Raw genomic sequence first — 26,216 nt, 5'->3', positions numbered from 1 at the left:
CAAGACAGGCAATGAATACCAGTTCTCACTCAGTTCTTCCTCATGCATTTTAGCTCCAGAAACTCAAATTTCCCATCACAGTGGCCAAAACCGAAGAACTCATTTTATCCCTCAATTATTAAACAGAACAAAGTGCTCCGCAAACTGTGCCCACAAACACATGGCCCTCTCCTGACCATCTCCTTCCACTCAGCAGGTTCCTTTGGCAGATGGAGTTGCAAGTTTCCCCTGCTTTCACCCATCTGGGTGTTACCCAACTATGGCTGACCAGAACTCTTTTCTTCTGATTGTGCTGAACAATACATGAGCAGAAAACCTTTAAAATAATGCCACACTGCGATTTCCTCACGTTTTTGTTCTCTCTCGCTTTTTTTTTTTTTTTTTTTTTAAGAAAAAGGGCACACAGGGGCACCTACATGGTTCAGACGATTAAGGGTGACTCTTAATTTTGGCTCAGGTTGTGATCTCAGGGTCGTGAGACTGAGCCCCAAGTCCGGCTCTGCGCTCAGCAGGGAGTCTGCTGGGATTCTCTCTCCCTCTCCCCTCATCCCACTTATACCACTCTCTCTAAAATAAATAAATCTTCAAAAAAAAAAAAAAAAGAATAAGGGTACATACACTCATTTCAAATTATCATATAATGCTAAATGCAAAATTCTGTTTCCTTAATTTAAAAAAAAAGTGAAAAATCCTACTCACTCATTTGAATCAATAAAAACTCTGTAAAACAACTGCAAATGCACAAAATAAAATGATTTTCCACTGTGGCTCTTGTGCCTAGGTCTCTCTCTGATTCAGAGTCATACCACATGGGGGATTATTTTCTAATGTTCATCTTACAAATTGCTTAACTAACAATATGCGGTCCAACTTTCCATTTAGTATACCTTATCTACTCTCTATACACTGTGACTTTTTTGAAGGAAAATTAACTAAATATTTCGGCAGTTTAAGTAGTGGGAAGGAAAGAATTAAGATTGTAGATACAAAGGTGCTGTTTTAATCAGCTTATTAAATATAACATGAACATGTATCAATCAACTAACATTTAATTTCATGGTCTATGATTCAAAACTTTTCAAAAGTGTAACAGTACAAAGTTATCAGCATTTACTTAACAATTCCTTTCCAATTTTAACTCATGTAAACCATACAAAATACTGTATGACAATTGTTACATGTCCTCATAGACTGGAAGAAGGCATGATTAGGAATTAAAATACGAAACATAATTTGAAATTTATCTGTCTTGTGAGATATCAGAACTCGATCCAAAAAGAAAAACACCTACATATATAAAAACACAGCAACAGAATTCTTAAAGTTAGGGAACTCAATATAGGAATCTTTCATAAGTCTATTTCAAACATTCCTATCCCCAACAGACAAAACTCCGATGAAACAAACCACTAAGCTAAAGTTTGTTTTAAACTGTTGCTGCAGAAAATGCAAACAAATCTCTATAAATCTCATTTAGAAAGTAAACCGCCTAACTGCACATTCATTTAGGAGTATTATACAAAGATTTCCCATTACAGAGTCACATTTTGACTTGGAATGTTTGCGCACACACTTATCTCTTTTCTTCCACTGAAAAAGAGGTTTCTTCATGATCTGAATGATTTACTTCTTCACAGAATAATTTAGCTTACCTAAACTCTACTTTTGTGAAGGAGCGGTGAAAATTATCAAGAAAAGCCAGCGGTTCTGTTCTCTATTTTGCTTGGTAGCAAAAATCGCTATCGCTTTCGCTTTCAAAAAGTCCATGGGGGAGCCTGGGTGGCTCAGTCATTAAGCATCTGCCTTTGGCTAGGGTCATAATCCGCCGGGTCCTGGAATCGAGCCCCACATCGGGCTCCCTGCTCGGCAGGAAGCCTGATTCTCCCTCTCCCACTTCCCCTGCTTGTGTTCCCTCTCTCACTGTCTCTTTGTCAAATAAATAAATAAAATCTTTAAAAAATAAAAAAATAAAAGGTCAGTGTCAGACTATTATTTCTTCCTCAAGTGGAGGAGGGCCTGAGGGTAAGGGTCATTAACATCTTTTACTAAGACAAAAAGACTCAACTCTGGTTGCTAAGATACCAACAGACAGATTCACTTAGAGCAGTCAGGACCAATGATTAGAGAAATCTCCCCACGGAACAACACATTAACTACAGCGGGAACCCCTAGGGCAAACAAACAAAATCTCAAAGGCATAGGTAATCCCTGCCCTTGAAGAGCTTCATATCATCTGCTGTTTGTATTTAAAATTACAAAGCACATTTTAAATATTTTTTTTTTTAAGGAACAGAAATAAGACAACAGGAAGAAGAGATGGAGGGAAGCTAAAGAAATGTGAATGTCAAGGTCCAATGTTTCATCTGAGTCTGCAGAATCACATTCCCTGGTTCACTATTTTATTGAACCGAATGAGTCAGTACCATGTGCTGCTGACTCTTCTGGGCATTAGTGACCTGCTGGTTATAAGACAAAGTGTGAGCCCTCACTGAGCTTGCATTCTAGTGAGGAGACAAGGCAGAAGTGCTGTAAACGTTGACATCTCTGCCTGTGTGCAAGTATGGAAGGTTCAAGAAGCTTCAGAGGGGCATGGAGACAGGTCAGGAAGGCCTCGTCTCTTATTTAGCGATTACTATATGCCACGTGTTGGGCTAGGCAATGAGACAGACTGAACAGGAGGCACATGTTCTCTGTCCCTTGAGTGTACTCAGGTGGGAGGTCCAGGTAAAGTAACAAGGAATTCTTGTGGTGCCACTTACTGCCCCTGGAAGTCTGACAAGTTGGTAACGCCTTCATCAGGAATAGTGGCACTCACCTTCTAGGGTTGTTTTGAGCACTCAATGTTTATAAAACATTTGGCACACTGCCTGGTAAACCACAGATTTTATTATTACAGTTAAGCGTGCGTGTTCTAGAATTACAAGAAATGAGACTGGTGGAAACTGAGGATGGCAGAAAAGGGGAAGAGACAATAAAAGTCTTTAAAAAATCTAAAAGGTTGGAGAAATGGGTTCACATGAGGACTTGCAAGACATACTGCAAAGTGTATTGACGACCCTATAAGAAACTGGATACAATGGAATCACATCACACACCCAATTAAGAGACAAGAAATGAACTGGCAGAGAAGAAAGGAGAGAACAATTTAAATACTACAGGGGCTCTGCCACCATTTCACTCAATAAGGGAATATTTCAGAGTGAATGAGATTTACAGAGAAAATCAATCATCTGTAGTCCTACAGGCAAACTCAGATCCCACGTATCAAGTGTGAGCACCTCACCTCACTGTAAGTCTAGATATAAACAAAGACCTGTTTTTCAGTACACATACCCTACATGCAAATGTACTATTTAATCTGGCATACAAGTAAGTAAATAGCTAAAGGAATTTTAATTATGTGTGATTTTCATCACCTTTTGTATTTACTTGATAACTAACTCCTGCTTTAAGATGATCTACCATATGATCTGCATTTGACAGACACACAAATGTGCCCAAAGGACTTGGGGCCAGTATACAGCCAAGCCAGGATGCCTGCCTCATTCTGCCTGGCTCCAGATCCCTGCAGTCTTTCCATGATGCCTGGCCATCGGAGTTTGGATTTGAAGGGACAGGCTAAGATTAAGGAGGAAGAAGATGCAAAACATTTAAGAGGAAAGGTTAATAAGATGGATGGGTATTTGTAAGAAAAGATAAAGACATTAAGACCAAAGACAGAGAAACCAAGTCAGAAGCTGGTGTGACATATGCTCATCACAAATTTCCAAAATAATATTGATTTCACATATTTCAGACCTCTGTACATACTGAATTTTGAAGTTTTATGGAAATTCAAACATTTCAGCATCCAAACTGTCCGAGTACCTTTCACATCCAAAGCAGCACACGTGTGTACGCACACACAGACACACACAACTTCACCAAATCATGTGTCCAGACCTAAAGCAACAAGTTCTACTGTCTTAGAAACAGAAGGGAACATATGCCAATAAATCAATGGGAAAGGATATAAGTCAGAGATAAATGAATGCTGGGAGTAAAGAAAAAAACCTTCAAAGTACTAGGTGAATAATGGTGCCTCTGATTAGTAATGATGAAATGGAAAAATTGAGAAAAGTAACAAATAGAAGCGTAAGTCAGTCCTCAAAGGAAGCCTTTTGAAGTACATTCCCCAAAAAATTCTGCAACAGAATTCATGAAGTATTTACTCTGTGCCAGTGTACTCACACTAACAAATCTATACATTGAATCATATTTCCCACTGTAATTTTAGCAATTTTCCCTTACCTTGGAGGAAAAGGTCTCCAGCCCCAATAAATAACAAAAGCTGTCATATGAAATAATAACAATAATGATAATGACAGGAGTTACCGGGGCCATGCATCACGCTTTTACAACTCATCTTATAAAGTAGATACTTTATTCCGATTCTACCCGCGAAAATACTTACTTTCACATTCTGTAACTTGCCTAAAGTTGTCTCACACCATGGGGTTGGGACTCCACACTCATGTCCACCTGACCAAGGCTCTTAACCACTTTACACTGCTTTTCCATTTTAAAGATTCAAACGTTCCCATGAGAATTCTGCATTTTTTAGTGCACAGTTTATGAACACAAAATAATAATTCTCCCACGCAGTATTTTACAAGAAGTAACTACGATGAACAGTCAGCACCTTAAGTGAATTCAACTTTTCATCCCCAAAACAAAGACCTTCTTGTGTTTATTACTATTTCACATCGCACAAGTACTATCCATGAATGCACATAAATTGATAAAAACTCAAAATAAAAGGAATACGTTGCTGGAACAAGTCAGCAAATAGTGTCTCAAAAACTTGAGAAATCAGCTCTACCAGATTCTCATTAAAATACTCTGTGTGTACAGGGGCTTAATAACCTGTAGTTTTTTTGAAGTGTAAATTTTACCTGGGTCATTATGGGAATGAGGCACCACAAAGACTTGAAGGGGCTTAGAGTCCCATTCATTAAATAAATAGCTAATGTCAAATCCTTGTTTCCAAACTCCACCATCTGGATTGTCAAAAGGAATTAGACTGTAAACATCCAACATCTAAAAATACAAAAGACAAAATATAGGGGAAAAAAGAGTAAATTTAACCATGTATTACCATTTTTAATTTGAACTTAATGTTGGAAAATATTTGCTCAAAGCTAGTCACTGTGTATGTATTTTACTAGATAAAACTATTTCTGTAGACATTAACTGAACAGTTTAAGGCAGAAAACATTTAATTACCATTCAAATTCTTAAAATGCTACTGTGTTACTTAACTATCCTGATAAATAAGCCCCTCCTCCATCTGCTTCTAATGAAAAATAATTTCATTCAATTCCTTCTTGCCCTGCTTTTCTTCTAATACATTTTAGTGGAAACTGATAGGAACTAAACAGCAAAGAAAAAATTTCTTGATGAAATGTGATTATGACCAAATATTTCAGCATTTTCACAAGCAATACTGATGATTTTTTTTACTTTGAGTTGTCTTTATTTTACAATTAATCACATATATTTTAAAATCTGTATCTGAATGGAAATGCATCTACAGCTGTTCCTTCATTTAGCAAATGTTATGTTCACCTTTTTCATTCTAAAACTAAAACTACAACTGAGTCAATGAGGCATAATCATGTAAAAATGGAAATTTTTAAATGTTCAAATGCTCTCTATGTTTCCAATGTAGTAGTCCGAGGTAATAATCTTTTTGGACACAAAGGAAAAAATATTGCAGAAAAAAAAAAACCTAAAAGCTGGTATTTTTCATATCCTCTATAATACTAAATGTGACAAAGAACACAAAACTGATTTTACCAAAATTTGACTTTGGTAAAATTTAAATTATGTAAAAATTATATATAAAATTTTAATTACATAAAAATCACTATATATTATAAAATATATAAGCGGGTTACAAAAGAACTTAAAGATACCGAGCAAATTATGTAAAAAGTGAATGCAAAGTATTTTAAGGCAACAACATATCTCTCACTTCAGAATGTATGACTTTAATAAATAAAATGCTCCCAAGGATGAGTCAATAAAGGGAACCAGCTGGAAAGGAGGATGTGTTAACAGTCTCTGTTATTCCTTCTGGTTCTTTCTCCGGCCCTGCAGCTCGCCCTGTACCCCACTGCCTCGTTCAGCCTGCCTTCTGGAGTTCTTCAGCAATACGGCTGTTTCTGTCCAGCCCAGATTTAACAACCCCCTCCAAAAAGAGTTTTGTTGTTCTCCTTTAAAAGGTACTTATTTAAAACCTATACAAAGCCAAGACTCACAAAAATAGATATACCTTCACAGCACAGAATCCTGATAGTGTGGGAACCTGACCACACACTAGTTGATAAGATTATGGGCACAAGGCTTGGCCAACTCTGTCTCCAGCTGCTGGCTTGGTCTGTGAGCCACGGGCTTCAAGATCCTATCACATTCTCTGTCCCCAGAAGTTAGTAGAAACATCTACTCCAAAGCAAGGCCAGAGCCAACCCATTTTGTCCAACAAAATTAAATTAAATTAAATTAAATTAATTGACGAGTACAGACTCGTCACCAAGTTTGAGCTCAGGTCTAAGGTACAGGTTAAACACAGCTCTCTGCTAACTGGCAGAACAGAGCACATTTGACACACCTTAAATTTAAGAAAAGCAGAAGTCCTTTCTTATCCTAGTTTACAACTCCACCACCCTCTAGAAAAGCGCTATCCAAGAGAAACAGAATGCAAGGCAAATCCGTAATTTTTTTAAATTAATTAATTAAATTAATCCAATACACTCATAATATTATCTCCACATATATGTAAAATGAAACAAAGTATTTTGTATTCGTTTTCATAGTAAGTCTTCAACACTTAGAACACATCTCAATTCAAACTAGCCACATTTCAAGTGCTCAGGAGCCACACGTGGACAGTGACTTTCATACTGAACAGCACAGCTCTAGAATATTTCCCTTCCCTCTCTCACAAAGAGATATTCAGCAGAAGGTATCGAACCCTACATTGTGTGAAACCTATAATGTATAAAAGATATATAGTAAGAATAAGGCTTTTCTTATACTCTTAATAGGAAGATAAGAAAATCTCTTTGGTCAAATTTAAACCTCTAAAAGTCTTCATCTACTAGACAAAATAAGACCTAAAAAGCATACAAAAAGGCCATAATCACAAAGTATAAAATAATAAAAAAAAAATAATTAGGGAAATAAAGAATTACAGAATTTTATCACTAAAAACAACTTTAATGGTCATGTGACTAATCCAGTCACTTTACAAAAACAGAAACTAGAATCCAGAGTTTAAGCAACTTACTAAGTTAAAGCAGACACCAGATCAAAAAAGAAAGAAAAGCAAGGAAATCCCAATGATCATTAACGAATGCATACATTACCTGCACATCTGAATTCCGACTTCCACTTTGCAAAGCAAACGAACAGTCTTCAGGGTCCACTACAAGGGACAACTGTTTTGATGGCAGAAGAGGTGCGCCAGCATCTTGGCTGAAATTGCCTTGTGAACTTTTTGGACCATCCTCCACAGACTCACTCAAATTGATGACCGAGTCTCTAATGTTTGAGATGATCTCATTATTCTCAGCTAGCAAACGCTCCAAATGGTCTATTTTTTCTTGCAACATTGAGAGCTGGCCCTACAATAAAAAAGAAAAAGGCAGCTATATGAAACTCTAATATAGCTCTGCTGGGGCACACACATTTTTTTTTCAAATTATGTGCCTGCCCAAGAGGGCAGCCACTCACCCTTCACTTTCCACTTTTATAAGTGGGACCACAAAAAGCGTGGACGGCTGGCAGTGTTGAAACACCAATTTACAACAAAAAATCTCCGTGGCTGCAATCTTTGTTTAATCATATTTTAAAATGTGCAAGAGAAAAACCAAAAATATTTTGGGATATATTTCCTATTGCCCCCAAACCCAATCCTAAAAGATCTGTTGAGTTCTCTATAATAGCTAAGTATAACATATTATGTTCAAGTATGAAATTTTAAATTTTAGTTAACTGATTCTAGTTACTTGAAAGGGTCAAAAAGTATGCACCTGAAAAAAATCATTCCATTGTAGTAACCCTAGTGGACAATCCTAAATAAGAAATATCATCTACAGGAAAATCAATTAGTCAACCCTCAATTAGCCACATGCATGAAAAGTAACCACGCTATAGGTCACGTAGACTGCTTCTCCTACATTGTGTGACTTTAAGGGTTTTTTTTTTTTTTTAAAGATTTTATTTATTTGACAGAGAGAAAGCTAGAGACAGAGCAGGAGTGGAGGGGGAGGGGTAGGGAGCCTGATGTGGGGCTTGATCCCAGGACCCTGGGATCACAACCTAAGCTGAAGGCAGACCCTTAACCGACTGAGCCACCCAGGTGCCCCAACTTTAAGGTTTTTTAATTGATCCTCACATTAAGAGGCTTGTCATCTTTATAACATAAACCTTGTTGTAGAGAATAATATTTCAGCTTATGAGAGCAAGGACAATCTTTGTCTTGTTCATCCTATATATAGGGCCTTAAATACGTGGTAAATACTTAAATATTTGTCCCATGGCCCTTATATTTCTGGAACTCAACAATAATTCTTAGTGAGCACCCACTGTACCAGGCAAATGCTACATGCTGGGAAGACAGATACACATAAGATATGGGTCCATACCTGAACACAAAAAGTGGCACTCTCACAAGCAACAGCCTACCCGAAGTCCACACTAGGGTTTAATAAAATAACTCTATGCCCAGCGAACAAATAACTCTGGACACCCAAAAACAAAAGTTCTACCACCAGTAAATAACAGGAAGACAGAAAGAAGAAGGAATGAAGTAACAGGAAGACAGTAAGAAAGAGGAAGGGAAAAAAAACACCTGAATGTCCAAAGGTAAAGAACTGGTCAAATGGTACATCTATATCATGGAAATGTTTTCAGTCACTGAAAATTTAGAAATATTAATTCCTTAAAAACAGAAATATGTGAATCACAGACCTGTACCCCTGAAACAAATAATGTATTATGTTAATTAAAAAAAAAAAAAACAGAAATATATGGGAAGGTACTTTCAGAAGATACAGTAGAGAAAAAGTTTAAAAAGCATGCATAAAAAAATAGTAATTTGGTATCATCCTTTTGGAAAAAAAAATTGTGGAAGACCATAATCAAGATGGTAAAAACTGGTCATGGGTATTTATATTCTTCTTTCGTCTGTTATGAATAGCTGCTGACTTTGTAATAGGGAAGCCAGGAGGGAAAAGGGACTCTACTTCCGGGTTAGAGGCCAGTTCAACAAGGGGAGGGGAGAGGTCAGCAGACTGGTGTCTATCAGGGGAAGCCCCCTGGAGCAAACTGTGGGAAACTGACAGAGGTCTGAAGGGGCTAGAGAAGGTATCTTGGAATGAGAAAAGAAGTATCCAAAATTAGAAGCAAGTCAGCAGGCCATTATCTTTGTGGGGAGGAGGGAGGTGGGAGAAAAGATGACACTGGGGACAAATATCCAAAGCTAGAGAAAAGAAACATTAAGACGGCCTCCACACACCTGAAAGATGCTCTCCCAGGCCTACTTACAGGCATGGGACAGACACAGACCCTGTGTGTCAAAACCGCAGTCCTATAAGCCAACTATCTCCTCTGGGGTGGCATGCTAGGTCTCCAAGAGGTAGAACTCTGAAGTGTATTTATCAGCATATTATACAGAAGCCGGAAGTACAAGGTTTTAACACAGAACTCATCCTGTAAGACAAGCCCCATTTCCTCTAGTGAAAAGCAAGAGAGAACCTGCATCAGTTCATGACTAGACACGGCACAGCAAAGGAAACAGGATGCATCAGTGCAACACCAGTTCAGGGCTCAAAGAGGAGCTGGTTGAACCATGTAGATTCCAGGTCAGCAAAGCTATTGAGCAGTATCATACTACAAACCCTTCTTCATCAGCAGACATTGATGCTGGTTGAGTGGTTCTCAGCAGAAAGGCCAAAGTGAGTCCCCTTGGCATGACCCAAAGCTCACCCAAAGAAGCTTAAAATATACGAGAGTCAGGCATGCAGCTAACTCATCTAAATTTATTTTTCTAAACAGACATGCTATCAAAGGCTGTCTGAAATAAGGGAAAAACTTTTCTTCACTTATTATCAAAACACCGAGACCACAGCTTTTTGAAATCACTTCTGATGAATTCTGTTGAATATTTCCAATACTGAAGATACAAGTCTACTTCAGTGATGCTTGCAATTTCTACCACAGCAGGTAACAACAGTAAATCAAGTTCCTCTGATTCCAAGCAGAATTAGAACATGTTGACTTGTCTTGCCTCTAGTAAAGCTACCCTCCTCCATAAAGTAAAACTTAGTCTAAAATACCAGCACCCTAGAGCTTTTAAGATGCTGCCGGTTTTATCATCTGATAAACTTGCAGTGTACAAATTAATACAGGGGTGCCTGCATTTCTCCAGACCTTTCTGTATCAGGAGAAGATAATTTTGGAGCCATGCATACAGTTCAACAAGCACACACTGAGAAAGAAGAGGGCTCTATCCAGGAATATTCTTACAATGGCCTTAGTCCCATAACCCATGGATGAGAGCATTATTCAAAATAAACACTACAGGAGAGAGATGTTTTGAGAAAAACAATCCGGCAGGCACCGAAGATGACTTTCGATCTCATTGTAGCTTTAAAGATACAATTAATGATCAGTACCTGGAATTCTATACCGAATTACTAATTCCATGGAGAAAATTGTGGTCTGGGGATATGTCAGCAGAATGGTCTAATGAAAATAATTTTTCTTACTACATTATGCAGTGGAATAAAATCTCCCCTCAAACGGCTGAAATTCTTGAAATATACACACCTCATAAGCAAATTTTGTATATACGACAGAGAAGAGTGGTATGGCCTTAAAAGGATATGCTTGTAGTCTGCATTAAAGTAACAGAAATCATAGATAATGTTTCAATTACACTGACAAGTCAAGGAATACTGAGAGTAATACTGAAAAAGACAATTTTCTGTAGGGTAAGAAAATCATTTGTGAGAAAACCATTTTATTCTTTGATTTGCTAATCAGTTCTATGGGGAGGCCATGGTGTTGCACGGTGGAGGAGTGGAGAAGGAAATCATGATATTTGATTTACTTTGCTTTTGATGAAAGAGAAAAATTGAGCAAAAAAAAAATATCACTCATACAAATGACTTTTGAGAGAGAAAATTTAGAGCCTACTACAGGCAAAACAGGATCAGAACCCACTCAGTCCTACGAACAAAATCAATGTACACCTACAGCTAAATCTGAAAGCTTATGACATAATTATTTGCCCCAAGTAAGCACTAGCTGCTGGAATTGGCATCACTGTGATCACTCAAGCTCGGCTGAATCTGCACATCAGCATCTTCCTTCCTGTTAGAGTAGAAAAAAAAAAAATGCATGCCTTCCCATTCCCCACTTCAAAGGCCAACACTTAACTGGTGAGCTCCAAACCCATCTCTCTCAACAGCTCAAAGGCTGGTATTCTTTTGGTTAAAACTCTCTCAACACTGCTTCATCAAACTCCCTTTTTAAAAGTAACTCATTCTCAATTGTGTAACGTGTAACTTCAGGTCAAGCTATATGAAATTTGTCATTCTCATAAATCAAAATAGTAAAATTCACCAATTTCCTATGGTTCAACTTAACATGATATCCCATCTAAAACATCAAATCAAACTCCAATGCTTCCCTTAGCCCCACGATTCCCTTCCCGGGCCCCAACGCCTTCACAGACATACAGACATTATCAACAGTCTGTGCTCATCACCCCCCTTCCTTATAAACTCCATTCCCTCATCTGCCTATTCCAATCAGCATCTGCCCACCAAACTCCTGCAAAACTCCCCAAAGGCTTCCATGTTGTTAATCATGATAAGCAAACACTGTCCTCCCCTTACTCATCATCTCAAGGAGCATCTAGCATACTAGACCACTTCTTCCTCCTGGCAACATTTTCTTCACTTACTCCCAGCCCTGCATGTTCTTGGGGTTCCTCCTGCCTCCTGTTTATCAGTCTCCTTCTCCCCCCAGCATCTACATGACAGAGTGCCTGCCTCAAGGTTAACACCTGAGCCCTCTGCCTTCCCTATACTATCTTAAATTATCTCATCCACTCCAGGGTTTAAATTCCATTTTTTTTGTACTGATGTCTCATTTATATTTCTATCCACAGCTGAAGCCTCTTCTCTGAAAAACAAACCCATCTGTCCTAACAACTATTCCACTCCTCAACTTGGTTTCAAACTTATGTCCAAAAGATACCCTCCCCAAAAAAGCCTTCTACAATCCTCAAATCTTCAGTAAGTAGCTTTAATCTCCATCTAGTTGGTCACTCCCAAAATCTTGGTGGCATAACTGATTCTTCTTCCTTCCTCACCGTGTTCATACATCCAACCTACCTGCAAGCTCTTTCCTTACTACCTCTAAAATACTTGTTGAATCATTCTACGTCTCTCCCTCTCAGCTGCAACCACACTGATCCAAGCCTCCAGCAACCTCTCCTGCCTAGTACACAGCAGCCTCTTAACTAATTTCCCAGTGCTCAGCTTACACCCTTCAACCATGCCCCACACAGATGCGTTATCCTTCTAACAATCCAGTGCTAGTTTCTCACTGCACTTCTACTACAATCAATAAACACCTGCATCTATCCCTCCCCCAAAGTAGCTTCACCCTGATCTCATCTCAGTTGTAAGCCAGTTCCTCCTCAACCCATCTCAAGACCTTCATACATGTTCTCCCTTTATACAGCGTTTCAAATCTCACCTGAAACATTACCTCAGCGCAGCCTTCCCTAGCCATCCTACCGAAAATAGGCCTTCTCAGGTTATTCTCTATTTTTTGCTTCTTCCATAGCTGTTTTTTACCTATTTATTCATGTATTGTTTCTCCATCTTCATCACTAAATGAACCTCTATATTGAGAACAGGCACCACAGCTGTTTTATTCATCACTGTACCCTGATGCTTAGCACAATGCCTCATGCACAAAAGAACTGCAAATATTTACTGGGGGGCGGGGGGGGAGGAAAAAAAAACATGAAACTTTTTTTTCTAAGACAAGAAAGTATTAAATGTCATTTTTTGGCACACAGCTTACACCAAAATAATATGAATAAAAATAAAACACTCTAGCAATTTTTTTAAGAAAGAAAATTCACAAAAATCTTCTCTGTGACCCAAAAAGTAGGTAAGAATGAGAAGGAAAGTCCTAAATTATAGGGTGATCTTCACTGACTGAGAGGGAAATGATACAGAAATTGAGCTGTTTGGCCACAAAGTGACAATCATGACCTTGTGAGTAGGGCAGAATATGCGGCTCCTCTTCCAGGGCAGGCGAAGATTACGGACTCTGTACAGTCCAACCAAAAGTTTCAACGTTCACTACTCTCAGTAATCAGGGTTCACTGGGCTCTAATTTCAACTGATGCAGGGGATGAAGAGGGTTTGGTAAAAGAACCTGAGGCTGATTCTGAAATTCTTCCTACCACAGTAGTGATAAAAGATCTTCACTCAACCAAATCAAGTTTTCTAGTTAAGAGAACGATAGATGAATTATTGTTTATAATATAATCACCAATGGCAAGATTCAAAAGAAACAAAATTTTACTGGAATACATATGTGTATATACGTCTGAAACTCTAGCTCCATACCACCTGTCATCCATGCTTTCTTTTCCCCCTTCTTGATGTTGTTAAATTCAGTGTATCACTCCATCAAATCAAGATCTCTCTGGACCTGGATTCTGTCATAAAATGTGCCCACCATGTACCAATGTGACTGGGTAAAAGGCTCTAATAGTAACCATCAGAAGCATCTGAAAGGCTGCTCAAAACTACAAATCCCAGGAGTGCCTGGGTGGCTCAGTAGGTTAAGCGTAAGATTCTTGGTTTCGGCTCAGGTCATAATCTCAGGGTCGTGAGATCAGGCCTCAGTCGAGCTCCATGCTCAGCGGGGGCATCTGCTTGAAGATTCTCTCCCTCTGCCCCTTTCCCTGCATGCGTGTGTGCATTCTAATAAATAAATCTTTAAAAAAAAATTACAAATCCTGGGGATCCACCCTGGAATCTTGGAAAGGGCCACAGAAACTACAATGTTATGTTCCACAAGTGACTCTGGTGATCATTCAGGTTTGGGACCTACATCTCCAACTTCATGCATGTCAGTGAAATATCTAAGATATACCAGCCAAGAAGCCATTTGGCAAATCACCCCCACACTACCCTAGAGGGTGACATAAATCACAAACCTGCACCCTTGGATAATCTGCTTAAGTGGATATTAAATCTCTTAATCATCCTTGTACCATACTCCTCCATTTCATGCTTTAGGATATTATACCTCACATTTTTATTTTTAATAACTGCAAATAATGATTATCTTTATTTTTAATAACTCCTCTTACCAGAAAAAGATAAAAGCAGTTTAGCTAGATGGTTAAGCACAAGAGCTCTGGGTCAGACTATGTGGGTTCTAATCCTAGGTCTGGCACTTACTAGCAGCACTGTGACCTTGAGGAAGTAACTTAACTTTTCTGGGCCTCAGTTTCTTTTATGGGCAAAATGCAGTGCTAATACCCATTGCTTGGAATGGCTGAAAAGAACTTGCACAAGGCCTGCCACCAGGTAGGCATTCAAGAAGACGTTACTCTTCTGCTGCTACAATAAAAGTATGGCTTTCTAAAAATCACTTTGGGTTTTTTTTTAAAGATTTTATTTACTTATTTGAGAGAGAGAGTGAGAGAGAGACAGAGAGAACACAAGCAGGGGGAGAGGCAGAGGCAGAAGCAGGCTCCCCACTGAGCAGGGAGCCCTACACAGGGCTCGATCCCAGGACCCCATGATCATGACCTGAGCCGAAGGCAGACGAGACGCTTAACCGACGGAGCCACCCAGACGCCCCTGGCTTTCTAAAATCACTTCAAAGGGTACCACTTTCCAGGGAGCAACTGTGATGAAGAACAGACCCTAAAGCCAAGCCAAGAGTAATGTCATCAAAATGGCTGCAAGGAGACCCAACCTCCATCCTTCCACAAAGATCAACAATGAAACAGCTATCCATGAACAAAAACAGCTGTGGGACAGCTCTGGAGTCTACTTACAAAACTTCAGCAACACAGTGGGACAAAAAACCTGAAAATAACCACACAGAAAAAAAAAAAAGACTGCTTCATTTTGCCGGCATCATCCCATCCCCCAGGCCGGCAAGGCTCAATGCCAAGAGGGAACTCCCCAGCCAGAAAGAGTTACCTTTGCTAGGAAAGAAGAGCAGGATAAAACAGGTTCCCCTGCCGCTGGGAGCACCACACAAAGGGACACACAGAGACAACTAGGAACAAGGAAGAAAAGCAGGCGCTACCAATGGTAGCCACACAGCACGAACAAGAATGGTTCTCAGCGACCCGCTCTACAGACAAACCCAGCAGCTTTCACCAGTGAAGGAACCAATGGCCAGCACAGCTGCCATGGAATCCCTGCAGATTTTACCAGTTTTCACCCACCCCTTGTATTGACATTTGTTGATGCCACCAACCTGTGGCCGTCCTGTTCTCTCCCCACTCAGCCCCTCTGGAACCTAGGAACCACGCCAGCAGCCAGCCCAGGCCTCTGTGGCTGCTCAAGTGCAAGACTCCAGCCCAGATCCCAGTGGCTGATCCCCACTGCCATGGAGCTAGCCCCTCGAGCTATGCACTTGCAGGTTGCCAACCTGCCACTTGTCACCAGCCTCCACTGCCTGCACACGTTCAGGAAGAGACTGCAGCGACAGGAGAGCAAGCCAATAGCCAGGGCCTCCACAGCTGCTTGTGAACATGGATGAGGTCCTGTCTTCTGTCACTAGCCTGCACCATCATGCTCACCTGGCATCAGACACTCCAGCTGCGCAACTACACATCCCCTGCTTGACCTCCACCACCAGCCTCCACTGCTGTGTGCCCATGGTGAGAATGAGCAGTCATGGTAATACCATCAACAACCAGTGCACCCACAGTCGGCCCCAGCCTTTGCTGCCTGCCTTGGATCCCACCACTACATGTATTTGTGCAACTAGCCCCTGCCACTACACAGGCCTTTACAGCTGAGTAGGTGCACACAACCAGCTTTGGCCACCACTGCTGTCTGCCCCAGCTCCTAGCCACCGGGCCTGGAGGTGCCAATGAGGACACAAGCAGCCCTTGCAGCCACTGCTGACACCCTGGAGCATTTGCCAAGGACCACACAGTTGTCAAAGCTATGGACCCCAGCAACCTGAGCCAAAGAGACATCGTGCCACCCTCAAAAGAGATGCTGCCACATGCCCCTGCACTTGGTGCCCCGCACCACTAGAACTGGAGTCACAGGCGCTAGACCTGAGGACATGCTGGGATCACTAGCATGCTCCAACGTCCCCTCTCCCGCACAGGTGAAAGGCTTCCCTTAGCAAAGTCAGTCCATAAAGTCTGGAAGAGGTGACTGCTTCTTCAAAAGCATAAACACCTGTGCAAATTTATAGGAGTCACTAAGACTCAGGAAAACATGACTCTACCAAAAGAATACAGTAAACCTCCAGGAACTGGTCCCCCCAAAATGGAAATATAGCTATTGCCCAACAAATAATTCAAAATAATGTTCTAAAGATGTTCAGAGTTACAAGAGCATACAGATTTCCCCAGACAGACAAAGGCTAAGGTGGAATTCATCACCACAGCACCTGCCTTACAAGGAAAGCAGAAAACAGTTCAAGCTAAAATAAAACACACTCATTAGTAACATGAAAATCTATGAAAATATAAAACCCACTGGTAAAAGTTAAATATACAGTCAAATTCAAAATAATACTTTAATATGGTGGAGTGTTAGCCATTTAATTCTACAGTAAAATGGTTAAAGGACAAGAGTATTAAAAATAACTACAACTACAGTAATTTGTTGTTTGTTTTTTTTTTAAGATTTTATTTATTTATTTGAGAGAGAGAGAATGAGACACAGAGAGCATGAGAGGGAAGAGGATCAGAGGGAGAAGCAGACCCCCCGCTGAGCAGGGAGCCCTATGTGGGACTCGATCCCGGGACTCCAGGATCATGACCTGAGCCGAAGGCAGTCGCTTAACCAACTGAGCCACCCAGGCGCCCTACAGTAATTTGTTAATGGATACACAATAGAAAAAGGTAAGTTGTGACATCAAAAACATAAAAGGGAGGGTAAAAGAGTAAAAGGGTAAGCTTTTTGTATGTGATCAAAGTTATTATAAAATACACCGTTATATCTATAAAATGTTCTATGTACGTGTCATGGTAACCACAAAGCAGAAAACTACAGCAGATTCACACAAGATAAAGAGAAGAGAATCAAAGCATACCACTATGGAAAATCACCAAGTCACAAAGGAAGGCAGCAAGAGAGGAAGAAAGGAACATGGAAACTACAAAAAAGCCAGATGACAATTAATAAAATGACATTAAGTTCTTACCTATCAATAATTATTTTAAATGGGGCGCCTGGGTGACTCAGTTGGTTAAGCGACTGCCTTCGGCTCAGGTCATGATCCTGGAGTCCCAGGATCGAGTCCCACATCAGGCTCCCTGCTCAGCAGGGAGTCTGCTTCTCCCTCTGACCCTCCTCCCTCTCATGCTCTCTGTCTCTCATTCTCTCTCTCTCGCAAATAAATAAAATCTTAAAAAATAATAATAATTACTTTAAATGTAAATGGACTGAATTCTCCACTCAAAAGACAAAGAGTGGCTGGATAGCTTTAAAAAAAACAAAAATCAAAAAACAAGACCTAGCTGTATGCTGTCCATAAAAGACTCACTTCAGCTTTAAAAGACACACATAAACCCAAAGTGAAGGGATGGAAAGAGATACTCTTTGCAAGTAGATGTATGCATACAAACACACACACACACACACACACACACACAGTGGAATACTGTTCAGCCATAAAAAATTAAATCTTCCATTTATGACAACACAGATGGATCTTAAGGATACACTAAGTGAAATAAGTCAGACAGAAAAAGTCACATACTATATGATATCACTTACATGAGGAATCTAAAAACGTTGAAATCAAAGAAACAACAGAATGGTAGAGGTTGGGAGAGAAACAGAGATGCTGATGAAAGGGTAAAAACTTCTATCAAAAAAAAAAAACCCACAGAAAACCCTTCCAATGATAAGGTAAGTGAGTTCTGGGAATCTAATGTACAGCATGATGATTATAGTTAATACTGTATTACATAAAGTTGCTAAGAGAGTACATCTTAAATGTTCTCATCATAACAAAGAAATGGTAATTATGTGACGTGATGAAGGTATTAGCTAACACTATGGTAATAATCATTTTGTAATATGTAAGTGTTATCAAATCAACATACTGTACACTTTAAACTTAATACAACGTTCTACGTCAATTATATCTCAATAAAGCTGGAAAATAAAATAAGATAAAAAATGAAGCCAAGCCAAATATGAATTACAGCTCCACTACCCCAATGAAACCTTGGGCAAGTTACATAACTTTCCTGTGTCTCAGTTTCCTCATCTGTAATGAATAATACCTCACCCATAACGTGGTTATGAGTGTTAAATTAGTGAGCACATACTAATCAGTTTAAATAGTGCCTGGTGTGGTAGGCAGAATGATGGCCACCCCAATGATGTTCAGGTTCTAATCCCTGAAACCTGTGACTCTGTTACTTTACCTGGCAAAAGGAACTTTGCCGATGTGATTAACTTAAGGGTTTTAAGATAGGGAGACTGTCCTAGAATATTGACAGGCCCAATGTAATCGCATGGGTCCTTATAAGGGAAATAGGGGAGATGGAAATCAGAGTCAAAGAAGATACAAAGAAGAAAGAGGTGGTCAGAGTGATGCCATGCTGGAGGGGGCCTGGAACCAAGGAATGCAGGCAGCCTCTAGAAGTTGGAAAAGATGAGGCAATGGATTCTCCCCTAAAGCCTCCGCAAGAGAGACAGCTGTGCCAACATCTTGGTTTTAGTCCAATAAGACCCATTTCAAACTTCTGATCCCCAGAACTGGAAGATACATATTTTTCTTGTTTTAAGCCACTTTGTGTGCTTTGTGACAGCAACAATAGGAAACTAATAAATGCAGTAAAGAGCTGACCCTATATAAATAAAGCTTCCACTGGCTGGCCCTCTTAGAGGAAGTCTGTCCAAATCCCCATCAGAAGAGTCGGGAGAGCTGTGAGCCTCAGCAGCTGAGAGCCCCTGCAATGGAGCAATGAGAGGTGAGAGCGTGTGACTCTACAACCTGGCTCCCAGGGGCATGTTTTGGTCTCACGAGGCTCTACACCTATCTTTGAACAGAGGAGGTAGGAAAAAACTTAATAGTTAAAAATATTTTTCCAGGAAAGAAACATCAACATCTTCACCTTGGACACGTTTAGGGTGAATGAATAAAAAGGGTTTTAAGGATACTTTGGAGCTATGGTGGGGCAATCGGGAGTCAATGCTGTGGTGGCTTGGACCAAGGCGGTGGAGGAAAGCAAAAGGATGGGACAGGACAGATAAGCTAGGAAAGGGAGGTACAGGGAAAGAAGAAAAATAGCCTTTGCGGTTTTTGGGTTTTTTTTACTGCGGCAACTGGGAAGATGGGTGGCATTGTAGGGAAATCAGGAGTGAGTCCCTGGAAAGGAGCAGAGGGAGGGGCAAAGGTTCTGTTTTGGAACTATCAGGCAGCTCAACGGTGGCGTCGGGTAGAGACGTTACGTTTCTAAGTCAGGAGAATCTCTATTTGAGTGGTCAGTGCAAATATGAATTTAAAGCTGTGGCGACAAATGGGGATTACCTACAGAGAGCGCACAGATCTGCCTTTAATAATTGTAAAAGGCTCACCAGGCAATTCTCACACATCCCCGGGTAAGAACCACTGTATGAAAGCTAAATATAAAAACAGTGATTTGGTAAAAGAGCCTTATTTCCAGCAGGGGTGTCACCGTTACTGCAGTAGCTCCAAGTCAGGCAGCCGCTACTCGACTATACGAAAAATCCTGCTATTTATATTCAGTCAGATTGCAGGCACTTAACAGGAAGGCATTTTGGTTTCATAAAATGACAAGAAAACCCTCAAGTGACCACTCCACCCCTTCAGATGTGTAGTGCTGAGGCCAAAAAGAGTGTGAGCTGAGGCCCTGGCCACAGTCATGCATATAACACTACCAAGTTGTAACAAGCCACAAACCACAGTGACAAATGACCTTTTAAGGGTGTTTTCCAGACCTGAAGCTTATCATGCCTGAATCTCTTCCAAGGTATTAATTGCCTTTGTGCTTCCATTGGTCCGTTCAAAGAAATAATGTACTCACCATATGAGCACAAAGAGCACTTAATTACATAACAGCTAGCCAAAACATGGGAGCGATGGCTTTGCCTTGGCAAATCAGTACTCATCAATCTCACACCTGCCTCCGTGTGACGTCAGTAGAGGCTACTCAGATGCAGGTATACAACAAGTGTGCCAAGAGACGGTGAAGGGAAGAGCTGGGACTTCAAGCTCACCATGCCCTGCCCTGGCAGGGAACGCTCAGCACTCAGACGCTGCCCCTGGATAACCGCTCTGCAACTGTCAGAATCACTGTGCCTCCCAGCCCTGACCTAGAGTGACAACAGGCCACGCCAGTTTTCCCTACCTTTGTGAACCCCATCCTCTCGCCACCTCTGAAAATGTGGTCAGGACTCCAGTTGCTGGCGCTGTGTCCAGGTTCCAGGACACAGCTCCGTCCCCACCCTACGAGTTTCCAGATGTAAACTGAGATTAGAACTATGAGGCCCCCACCCGCACCACCCCAATGCAGCTGCACAAAAACCACGTCCAGCTGAGGCCACGTTTTGGACACCACGCTATTGTGTATAAATCGAGATGCTGCAAAACAGCCATCTTTTTTAAAACAATTATTAGAACAAGGGCTTGTAAGCACACTATGTTTCGATTCAAAACTATTTTCACACAGTGCAGCTTCACAACTTTCAAATACATTTAATAACTGCAATTAAGTGGTGCTAAGCAAATTAGGTGTTGACTAACAAAATTCTTTAACCCAGCACTTCCCAAACTGTTCTGTGGAACATTTCCCTTCTTTGTATTTTTTTTTTTTTTTGCAAATTATTTTTTTGAAAACCGTGCTAATTTTACTTCTATGACATATTTTTAATGTACTTCTATTCTTCTATATAGCACTCTGAGATAGTCAACAGTGTATCCCACCCAAGAACATGCATGAACGTTCACAGGATAGGCTTTCAGAGGGCAACAATTCTCAGGGAACCAGGGTCATGCTGTCTTATGTCATCTGGTCTATGGCTGCTGGTCTATGTTGCTAATCTTACATTTTTTGAGATATGCCTGCCCTTATGCACAAGGGTTGTTATTATGTACTATTTATACCACCTAAACTCATTCTGCATGGATGAATGGCATATATCGTATTTTAGGATCTGACGATAAAAGTTCCATCAACATACGTTTACCCAAGTAATTTTCAGAAACACATTAATGTAAAAAGAGAACAATTGTTGGTAGTGGAAAAAGCAAATCAACCTAAACAGTGTTAGCCTATTAAAATAAATGCAACTGACATATCTAAGATTGTTTTTCATACAGAAAAGTTTTGGGGTCCTCTGAAGACAGTGCTAAATTTTAAGTAGATAATCAGGCTACCTCCTATGTTATTTATACTAATTACTTCCTGAAAAAGCCATTCTATTCCTTACAGACAGGAGAAAGGAAGTGTCTAGGCAAGCTCCATCGGAATTATTATAAATTCTGAATTTCCTAACTTCTCATTTCAAGCAGCAAAGACTCTCAAATTTCACAAATCCTTTCCTACAGACTTTATAAAAGTCCATCTGAACCATTCAATCTACAAGAGCAAGATGGGGCATGGTAAACACCACAGAAGCAATAAACATAATAGTAAGGCACAATAGGATATGTAAAAATATAATGAAAACAGATTTCTAAGTATCATACAATCAGCTATAAAGATGAGTTAAGGATACAAATTTCTCGGGTTCTTCTTAAGTCTTTTTTTCTTCCTCTTCAACAATTATTGGTTAGATCTTTTCCCTAAAAGTTGTAAGAAATATCCTGTATTTTAAGTGTTGTTGTCACTGGGCCCTACAAGTTTTCAAAAGTTGGCCTTGGGCCATAGACAGTTCTTATCTCTTCAGTTTGGGGGGGTGTGGTCAGCCACTAATCAAAAAGGAAGGGCTCTTCTTTACTATCAACAAGAGGCAGTTTGAGGGTACTCAGAAATCTGTCTGATCTTCAAAACAACCTTGAGCTATGAAGCCCCTTTTTCAAGTGTTGCCTTTTGATCTTTAATAAATCCATCTCTCTTCATCTCTCCCTCTCTCTCTCTCTCTCTCTCTCTCTCACACACACCGAGTAATCTATTTTCTGTTCTTATAACCTAGAAAAAAAATCATTTCACTCTGTAATTTGGGTCCAAAATGAGAAGGGTCTTTTTTAGTTTCCTACTGAAATTCTTCTTTGAAATCCTTCCTTATGATAGTCTTATCTTTTCTTAGGTATGCTGATCAATGAGCTGGTTTCTGACAATTTGAATACAAGCTGCTTCATTTTATTAGCATCTGCTACACAATCATCTTAATACGAGAAGCGCAGCTTTTGGCTGTAAGAAATGTTCCTTGGCTGTCTGCTCTCTTCTCACAAAGCACAGTCCCGAGTGAGCTCATCCACTCCAACTATGCTGATGACTACCAGATCAGCATCTCCCTTCACCTCTCACTCAGGCACTGCAGCCCACTTGGCTAATTATACATGAACCTGAGGTTGGTTCCCCAAACCAGGTTATCTTCCAAACTATCCCTTTCTGCAAAGGGTATAAGCTAATTCTCCAAATGCCCCAAATGAAAAAGGTGGGAAAAACTGTCTCATTCAAGTCACACCCATCATTACCCTTTATAAAAATCTGTTAAAAAGCCCTGATGCTTCTTTTACAAAATATCTGCACATTTTCCTCCTCCTCTTGATTCTAGCCATTTCGATACTGGTATAGGGATTTAGTGCCTTATGTCTGTATTACCTTAAACAGATTCTCAGCTGCCTTCCTGCTTCTGAGTCTTCCTACACACTGCTACCAGAATAATCTAGATTGAATACTCTTAGCTCCCCTTCCAGGTCTAAAATTTTCTATGAAATTAATTCTCCAGCATGACTTTTCTCAAGCAGCTTCCTAACATACTCAATAACTTTGAATTGAATGGCTCACTATCATCTGACTCATATAACTTCTCAGACTGACTCCCAGGGCAATTAACAATCTGATCCCAAACTACCTACCATGTTTTCCCAACTACTTACATGCACCAAAGATTCCAAGTCAAACCAATCTCCTCACCTCTTCTCATGGTGCCAGGCTCCTTCATGACCCAAGCCTTAAGCTCGATATTCCACACTAGGAATATTCTTTCTCCCTTCAAAGTCCTACCCAATCAGAAAAGCCGAACTCTGGCCCCAGGTCCTTTAGTCAACTTGAGCCAGGCCACTACCAGAACTTTGTGCTGAATTTCCTTTAAGGCCTCCGCCCTTATACCAAGAATAAGAATTAAGGTCATGGACTCTTATTTTATTTTATTCTTAGCTCCTATATCCCCAGAACCTACAAAAATACCTGGTACACAATGGTTACTCCATAAATCTGTTCACTGGCAATAACTAGCATTTACTGAACACGTACTACGTGCCAAACACTATTCTAACTTTTTAACATTAACTCTTTTAATGAGTAATTAAGTAACACTCAGCTGTCTCTGATTGTTTCAAATGACAGTTGCACCGCCTCAAATAACTAAGATGCTCTTGCAAAGCAAGAAACATTATCTAGTACATCTATTGTAATTTCCACAGTACCTAACACAAAGTAATTCTCAAATATATACCGAATAAGAACAACAGAAAGCACTGAATTACAGGCCAGGATGCATACCCTGGGTATGCTAGGTTAGGGGACCCAGGGCAAACTGATGAAACCCAGTTTATGTGTCTCAGTGTCCTTCTCTGAAAAATCAAAGACTAAATTATCTGATCTGGAAGGACCCTCCCTACTTTAAAATTCTATATCTGACTTTCTCATATTATGACTTTTCTAGGGTCATCTTAGTCATCTTAGACTTTTCTAAGCTGGTGACTATTAAGAGAATGACTACCTCCATAGAGTCTCAAAATGCAAATTCGGAACTTTTTTAGGGAGAAAGTAATTCTAAGAATAACTCCTATTCTCTGGCTTCCATCTTCTAATGTTCTACAGGTAAAAATGTTACCACAAAGGCCAGGACCCACAAATCCCACAGTTTTTCATACTTGTGGTATGAAGGAACAGGGGTGAATTGCTGCAAAGTCTGTCTTCAGCCCCAAAGTACAGCCTCACCCTGAAGGAGGAGAGCTTCCCATCACAAAACAATCAGTCCTGGAAGAAAACACGTTTAAAAGAAAAAAAAAAAAAAAAAAAAATCACTGGCAAATTCCCCGGCTCTCAAGGCTCCTGATTCAGGACAATGAGGTTCACTGGTGGGACTAGGTCACATCTGGTGCCTGCTCTGCCCTTGGAAAAGGCATTTCATTTCTCTTGACTCCCAAAGGTGACTACCTGCAAAGGAAGCCAGTGAGAAAACCACACACATGTGAAAAATGCTGAAATGCATACATTTAAAAATGGAAAAAAAATACTTAAAAACTGCAACACCACTCAATGAGACTCATTACACTCATTTTTGTTCGGACTAAGTGTACTGCAATTTAATGATGCTAGTAAAATCTCTGAGGACACAAATGGGGTGGTGGCCTGTGCCAAAAGGAATGAAGAAAGTCACACATAATCTTCAGGAAGCATGAAGAAGGATCAAAATTAGCAGAAATTAATTACTCTTCGATGAGTAGCAGTCCAGTGCCCCTGCAGACATCCTGGTAGTTCCCTGCCTCCAAGCTGAGTAGCCTTCAGGGTCCCAGAGAGGACTGCCAAGTTCCATCCTTGATGGACCCAGGCTCTCCTTCCACAACCCTAACTAACCAAGCTGTCTGATTAGGCTCAGAATTCAGCCCATCTGTGAATTACAGCCAATCCAAAATGCAATAAAGTCATGGTTTTCAATCTTGAGACTATAGATCAATTTTGCAGAGTTCGTGCCCCAGAACCCTCCATCCCAGAGCAGTCCTGTAGTGGGAAGCCTGCAGGTGATAGAAGGGAAATAAATTAAACATGTCAAGCATGTCCATGCTCCAGCACAGAGGCTCCCCAAGGATACTTGGAAATCTATGAAACATGTATATAACACCAGTTTTAAACCACACTCTCAAAACACAAACTAAGTTTCACTAATGCTTATCTAATAACCAGGTGACAAGAATTTTGTTTTCAATACACGCCTCTGCTTCAACGGATCTAACCACACTATTTGCCTCTAACGTTAATAATAGAGAAATACAGTTTAAATCTGAGACTGGCAAACTTTTTCAGTCCAGGACCAGACAGCAAATATTTTAGGCTTTGTGGGCCAGAGAGTTTCTGTGGCTACTACTCAGCTCTGCTCAACTCTTGTGGTACAAGCAGCCAGAGACGATTTGTAGAGAAATGAGTGTGGCCCCGTCATGAAATATTTAACCAGTTGAAAACATGAGAACCATTCTTAGCTTGTGGCCCCACAAAACCAGGTGGTAGGCCAGATTTGGCCCACAGTTAGCTGAGTTAGGCAGAGTTCAAGACCAGAGACCTTGGGGACAAAAGGGAAGGAAGGAGAACATCTGCCAAGAACTTCATTCTTTTCCTACCCCACTTCCATCGTCCTTTCTCTAAAAAAGGCTATTTAAAACAAAATGAATTGAACAAGAGGGAAATCCCGTCCACTTTATTTTCCAGTTTCTGTTCCTGCTTTTTCTCAAGAAGGAATACAAAATGCAATAACTCGAATCATCAGAATTAACAGAAATAAAGCTTATTTAAGAAAACTTCAGACAACGGGGCGCCTGGGTGGCTCAGCCGTTAAGCGTCTGCCTTCGGCTCAGGTCATGATCCCAGTGTCCTGGGATCGAGCCCCGCATCGGGCTCCCTGCTCTGCGGGAGGCCTGCTTCTCCCTCTCCCTTTGCCCCTGCTTGTGTTCCTGTCAAATAAATAAATAAAATCTTTAAAATAATAATAATAATAAAC

The 26,216-nt window shown here is 40.3% G+C and overlaps 1 protein-coding gene across 1 annotated transcript in view; it reads right to left on the bottom strand.

Moving 5' to 3' along the window:
- The window catches only part of MAN2A1 (mannosidase alpha class 2A member 1), a 166,949-nt gene that overhangs the window by 135,737 nt on the left and 4,996 nt on the right, over window positions 1–26,216 (bottom strand). Inside the window, exons 2-3 of the mRNA XM_064596459.1 lie at window positions 7,410–7,667; window positions 4,935–5,079 (exon numbers count right to left, since the gene is read on the bottom strand). Coding sequence (XP_064452529.1) covers window positions 4,935–5,079; window positions 7,410–7,667 — 403 coding nt within the window. The remainder of the gene's footprint in view (window positions 1–4,934; window positions 5,080–7,409; window positions 7,668–26,216) is intronic.

This window comes from Mirounga angustirostris, unplaced genomic scaffold, assembly GCF_029215605.1.
Source record: "Mirounga angustirostris isolate CCGP_5_RB_7025 unplaced genomic scaffold, mMirAng1.0.hap1 SCAF_7, whole genome shotgun sequence".
Taxonomy (NCBI): Eukaryota; Metazoa; Chordata; class Mammalia; order Carnivora; family Phocidae; genus Mirounga; species Mirounga angustirostris.
Note: the sequence above shows the minus strand (reverse complement) of the source record. Positions and strands in the feature narration are given on the sequence as shown.